Source organism: Harpegnathos saltator, unplaced genomic scaffold (assembly GCF_003227715.2).
Source record: "Harpegnathos saltator strain DR-91 unplaced genomic scaffold, Hsal_v8.6 scaffold166, whole genome shotgun sequence".
Taxonomy (NCBI): Eukaryota; Metazoa; Arthropoda; class Insecta; order Hymenoptera; family Formicidae; genus Harpegnathos; species Harpegnathos saltator.
Genome location: NW_020229946.1, coordinates 1,030,917 through 1,036,787, shown reverse-complemented (window position 1 = coordinate 1,036,787; position 5,871 = coordinate 1,030,917). Strand labels below are relative to the sequence as shown.

The 5,871-nt window shown below is 38.3% G+C and overlaps 1 protein-coding gene and 1 long non-coding RNA gene across 2 annotated transcripts; one reads left to right on the top strand and one right to left on the bottom strand.

Annotated features, from left to right (window-relative positions):
- Positions 1-295: 295 nt before the first annotated feature.
- LOC109504618 (uncharacterized) lies at positions 296-1,040 on the top strand. Its single transcript, XM_025297019.1, has 2 exons — positions 296-435; positions 510-1,040. Exons 1-2 carry the CDS (start codon positions 328-330, stop codon positions 726-728), a joined length of 327 nt encoding a protein of 108 aa, XP_025152804.1. The 5' UTR covers positions 296-327; the 3' UTR covers positions 729-1,040.
- Positions 1,041-4,253: 3,213 nt separating this feature from the next.
- Positions 4,254-5,073, bottom strand: LOC112588166 (uncharacterized). Its single transcript, XR_003112605.1, has 3 exons — positions 5,011-5,073; positions 4,356-4,467; positions 4,254-4,277 (listed from the first exon to the last, which is right to left on the bottom strand). It is a non-coding gene; the product is annotated as an uncharacterized LOC112588166 (long non-coding RNA).
- Positions 5,074-5,871: the final 798 nt, after the last annotated feature.

Genomic DNA, 5,871 nt, shown 5'->3' with positions numbered 1-5,871 from the left:
AACGAAAAGTCAACGTTAAGCCATCTTTTGTCGAGAAATATTGTATAAAATTTAGGAAAAGATTAATAGGCTAAAAATAATTAAATTAATTAAATTAAATTAAATTAACAGAAACACCGATGTCTGTTGGGATATTTTATGGAAAATAGCAGAATAGATAGAATTAAATAACAGTTTGACTTATAGCTAAAAAATTACATTTGAAAAATCAGAGCTTAATTACAAGAATATTACTGCCTGCTCAATGGAGAAATTAACAAAGTAAAGGTGGATGTACTTGAAATATCTCGTAATTTTCGCCGATATTTTTCCCGATAGAGCAGACGTATGCGACGGACTGACATTCGAGAGGATAGTGGAAAGAATCGCGTCGAACAGGATCGTGGAAACGAAAGCGGAAAAGAGAAGACGGAACATATGAACGTGCGCGCACGGGTAAGCGAAACTTTGCTAGAGCAGCGTAGAAATGAATGACGGGTGTAAAATAACGAGGTTCGTATACGTCAAAGGATCCATCGTCGTCGCACAGCAGACTGTCTCTTGCGATTTACACATTATTGCGATACGAAAGGGCCCTTTGTGAAGGAAGAAGAGCGGTGTCGGATTCGTCTGAGAAATGTTGCTCATCTCGACCGGTGAAGCTGGAGGGTCGACTCCGACACAAAGTGCATATGGACGATGAATGCTTCGTCGTCGTCATCGTCGTCGTTCTCGTCCTCGACAGATAGACGGATAGAAAAATCTCCTTCAAATATCACTATCTTCGTCGAGGTAAATACGAAACACGACGATCACTCGAGGAGAAAATTCACGCGTGAGTAATTCCTCATACCAAGAAAGATGAATTGATAGGACAGAGATCAATTCATATAACCTTAACTGATCTTTGTCATGTGAAATGTACCGAAGAGTGATAATAGGAAGAAGAAAGCATCGTGATTACGCTTTAATGCCAATTGCTATAATTTAAACTGAGAGTTTACATATATCGGATATTGAAAGAGTTGGAAATTTCAGATATAGATAAATGATGATTTATACAAACGATTTATACAATAAAAGATTTTGTTCAGTATATTGATATAAGTGTATTCCACGTTTTTTCGATCATCAAAATATATGTCGAAACAATATCAGGACTTATAGTTGTGAAGATATTTAATCAAATCAATTTAATCAAATCAATTTCTATCAAATATCAATTGTCAAAACAGCAGTTGTTGTTATTTTTATGATAAGATAAGCAAAACACATTGCTGCATGATAATAATATGGGATACAACCATGCACATTTAAAAAGCATTATGTACATATAGTTTAAAAAAAATTATAAAATCAAACGAACTCACCGAGTGAAGTTCGATTTGAATTATGCTTGTCATTTTGTCCGTATGGATAATGTAGTAGCACTTCTGTTACACGCATTTACCAACAGTTCAGAGTAGTTCCAAAGCGAGAAAACGCTATCTCCCCAGCGCCACCGGTCCCCGCGCGTTCCCGCACAAGCATAATTCAAATCGAACTTCACTCGGTGAGTTCGTTTGATTTTATAATTATGCCCTGTGGTTTTCCGTATGGATAATGTAGATGTTTAGAAAACAATTTGCGCCTTCCTAACGAAAGAAAAAACCCTTCTTCTTTGAGCACGCTGACCTTGTCTGAAGATCTATAACCTTTAAATAATGCTGAATAAATATAAATATTGCCTCCTCTTGAGAGATGGGTGAACTTATATATATTTTAGTAGCTTCTATACTAAAGAGTGTCCCAAAATTCACGCAAGAAGTAATTTTGATAGAAAACACAGATTTATAATTAAAAACTGTAAATTGTTTATTGATTCATAAAGAATACAGTATAGGGTTATGTATGGAATAGCATATCGGGTAAACGGCCACAGCGAAGAGAGTTCGTTGAATGGATTATGGAACAACAACAAGTGGATGCTGATTTTTCGAACAAAATCATCTTCAGCGATGAGGCTCATTTTCATCTTGATGGTTTGGTTAATCGACAAAATTGTCGCATTTGGGGTTCAGAAAACCCAGGAGTGATTGTTGAGAAACAAATGCATCCACAACGTGTCACTGTTTGGTGCGGATTTTGGGCTGGAGACATCATCGAACTATTCTTCTTCGAAAATGCGATTGGTCAGGCAATAACAGTTAATGGTGCTCGCTATCGCGACATGATAAACCAGTTTTGTGTGCCTAAATTGCAAGATATGGATGTGGACGACATGTGGTTTCAACAAGACGGTGCTACTTGCCATACAGCCCGAGAAACAATTCAATTACTGCATGAGTCATTTCCTGGTCGTGTAATTTCCCGTTTTGGTGATCAGATTTGGCCGCCCAGATCATGCGATTTAACGCCGTTGGACTTTTTTCTTTGGGGTTTTTTGAAGTCCAAGGTTTATGCCAACAAGCCCACGACCACCCACGCTTTGAAGGAGGAAATTATGCGCTGTATCAACGAAATTCCACATTTATGCAAAGCGGTCATAGAAAATTTCAACAAATGAGTGCATATGTGCCAACAAAATCGTGGAGGCCATTTACCCGATATGCTATTCCATACATAACCCTATACTGTAAACTTTATGAATCAATGAAAAATTTACAATTTTTAATTATAAAACTGTGTTTTCTATCAAAATTACTTCTTGCGTGAATTTTGGGACACTCTTTATATAAACCAAGAACTTAGGTTAGGAACATAAAACTGAATTACCGAACTTCTCCAGATTTATAATTGGGCGGTTATAAAAACGTGTGAAGACTTGCGACGAACCCGACCAACCTGCAGCAAGCTTTATAAAATCTAAAGTCACTCCTTTTTGGGCCGCCAACGAAGTCGAGGCATGACGCATGCTGTGTGATGTAAATAAATCAGTCCTAATTCCACAGTCGTTCAGGCTTAACCGCAACCAACGGCTGATCGTTTGTTGATCTACAGCTTTGTGAGGTCTAACGAAAGAAATGAAAAACGAGTCATCCGAAGGACATCGTATAGCCTGAGTTACACTCAAGTAGTGTTTTACTAGTCTATAGATACAGAGGTTCTCGTTACTGTAAACGGACAAGAACTAGAAAAAAGGTTGCGAACGCCCCGGAGCAGAGGTTTTTATACGATCTGGAACCCTGATAATGAGCTTATCATCTATAGACATTTGAGATATTCTTCTGAAAGATGCAAGCGTTTGTGCATGTTGGCCCGTACCGAGAGTGAGGAGTAGGACTAATTTCTTTGTAATGACTTCGAGAGGGAGTGAATCGTAGGGATATACAGGGTGTCTCAGAACTTTGGGACACGGACTCCGTAAGGACATAGAGCTAAGTAAGAAGAACAAAAAAGTTCTCTACCATAATGTGAAAATCGTAAGTTTTTTAATAATAACCGCATAAAATTTGGCGTTTTCCACGTCCATCGTGACCTATAGACGCTCCGCGGCAAGCTGTGTGCGTAGGAGCTGAGCAATAACACGTCTCGCGCTGACTGTCGCGATGGCGTCTTGGCGCTTTGACGCCGTGCGACGGTCAGCGCGAGCCGCGTTATCGCTCAGCCCCTACCAATACCGCGATTCTGTAACTCGTTATTGGAGTTAACGACACTTTCGTTATCGTTGCGCTTTTGTATACCGTAGAAAAGCTGCGCAACAATAACGAAACTATCGTTAACTCCAATAACGAGTTACAGAATCGCACCACTGAGCAGTTAAACTCCCGTGTATATTTAGCGTCTAACGTTTGAGGCGCTCTCTGAAATGGGACATTTCTTCGGTGGTACTAAAATTCAATATGGCGTTATGTGTCAATGTATGTGTATATATAGCTGTCTATACACACATATTAACACGTATGTGCGTGTAGTATATATAGAAAATATGAGGAATATTAGTGCGAAGTAAAAATGCAGAAAATAATGTGTATTCTGTGAAATGTATATATTTGACGAAAAAAATGTAAATATGTATACATAAAGAAAATATTAATACCTTAAACATAAATATAAGGACAATAATTTATTAATAATACTAAATTTTATAATAATATTAAAAGAAATTTGTAATAAAATTGTATATTATCGCTGTCCCTAAAATGGTTGTAGCATACTCATAACTTTTTCTCCTCAGATCCTTCCACTGGCTCCATTTTCAAATTCTTGAACCATTATAGCCTACGTTCAGCATTTCGTGGGAATTTATGCGATGGTGCTGTCTTCCCTGTCGAACATCCTGGTACACAATATACATCTTGATCCCGCTGTTATGAGACCTATAAAAAAAATAAACCTGTATTTAGTTAAACAGATGTTTGCATCATCAGTATACAATATTACAGTATCATGCATACTCAAATAAAACAAGTTGTTTGTCGCTAACAGGGAAAAGATTTTGGTGGTTCTTGAATAACTGTTTCTTCTTGTTTTTTCTTCTTCCCTTGTTGAAGTCTTCTTGTAGTCCTTCTGCAAGAGAGAGAGAGAGAGAGAGAGAGAGAGAGAGAGAGAGGGAGAGAGAGCGAGAGAAAGAGAGAGAGAGAGAGAGAGAGAGAGAGAGAGAGAGAGAGAGAAAGTACATAAATATCTTCATAAATTATATATATATATATAGAGTAGATTCCATGAAGAAATTTTAGCTATCTATGCCTGCATACAGCTCATGTTCAAAAAGTAACCAGCTAATATAACATGATTTGACATTACGTTCAAGGATAGTCATAACATATTCTTCTTGTTTTCAGTCATCAATCTGCTGAAATAACTCGTTCACAAGGTGTATCAAATTTTTTAGCAGCAGATTAACAGCAGAAACTAAGCACAAACTTCATGCAGGCATGCATCGCTAAGAATTTCTACAATCTTTATCAAACTTGCTCTTGCTATGTTAGCATATTGCAAAGCTTACTTTTACTTTTTGCTTATTAGTCTCTGTTAGTAAAAAGTGGACACTTATACTAATGCATAATATTTATATGTAAATACAACACAATATATAAAAACAAAACTTACACTTTGGTTGTCGTTACTGGCAGTAATACTAAAAGTTTTTCCTTCTCGCACCTGTTTCTTCTCATGTTTCTTCCTCGTAACACCTCTTCTTCGTAACACTTTCTTTTTTTCTTATTGAAGGCTTAAAGCATTAAAGCATTAAAGCGAACGCAACTGTAGCAATATGGCGGCCACAAATTAGTTCCGATTTCTCACATGTCCCATCTCAGAGAACGCTGCTAACGCTAATCATTTTCGCTCCATAAGAGTTTGCACGCCCTGGCCCCTACGCATACAGCTTGCCGCGGAGCGTCTATAGGCCGCGCTGGGCATGGAAAACGGCTAGCTTTAGGCTGTTATTACTAAAAAACTATTACGATTTTCACATTATGGTAGAGGACTTTTTTGTTCCTTTCACTTAGCTCTATGTCCCTACGGAGCACGTGTCCCAAAGTTCTGAGACACCCTGTATAGTCGCAAGTTTCACAAGTACTGGAGCTGGATCCCAGACATAGTCATAACGAGGGCGTGAAGGTTTAAGGGCTCCTGCCCCTTTACAAAAACGTTTCATGAGAACGTGATTCCCGATCTCGTTATGCGTAATAAGAGAGATAGCGCTACAGATAGTATTAATTGCCGAATATGAATTTACTCCTTCTAGTTTTTGCGCTAAGAACTCCAAGAACTGTGAAGGGCTTGATGTCAAAGGAGAGACGCTGTAGATTGACAATAGAACCACCAGTCTTTAAGTGGCTTGGAATATTGGCGAATTGTCGAATCAGCTAATGAGACTAATATAGCCTCTAGTGCCTTTGGTACATCGCGATCGAGGAAAGCTAGCCGGATAAACTCCCTGCCGCCAGAGAAAGGGTTCTCCACGCT

What these genes read in the sequence shown, in the direction of transcription:
- LOC109504618 (XM_025297019.1), top strand. Translation starts at nt 328, where the DNA reads ATGCGACGGACTGACATTCGAGAGGATAGTGGAAAGAATCGCGTCGAA. An exon ending in ATATGAACGTGCGCGCACGG is followed by an intron (nt 436 to 509) that starts GTAAGCGAAACT and finishes TATACGTCAAAG; the next exon opens with GATCCATCGTCGTCGCACAG.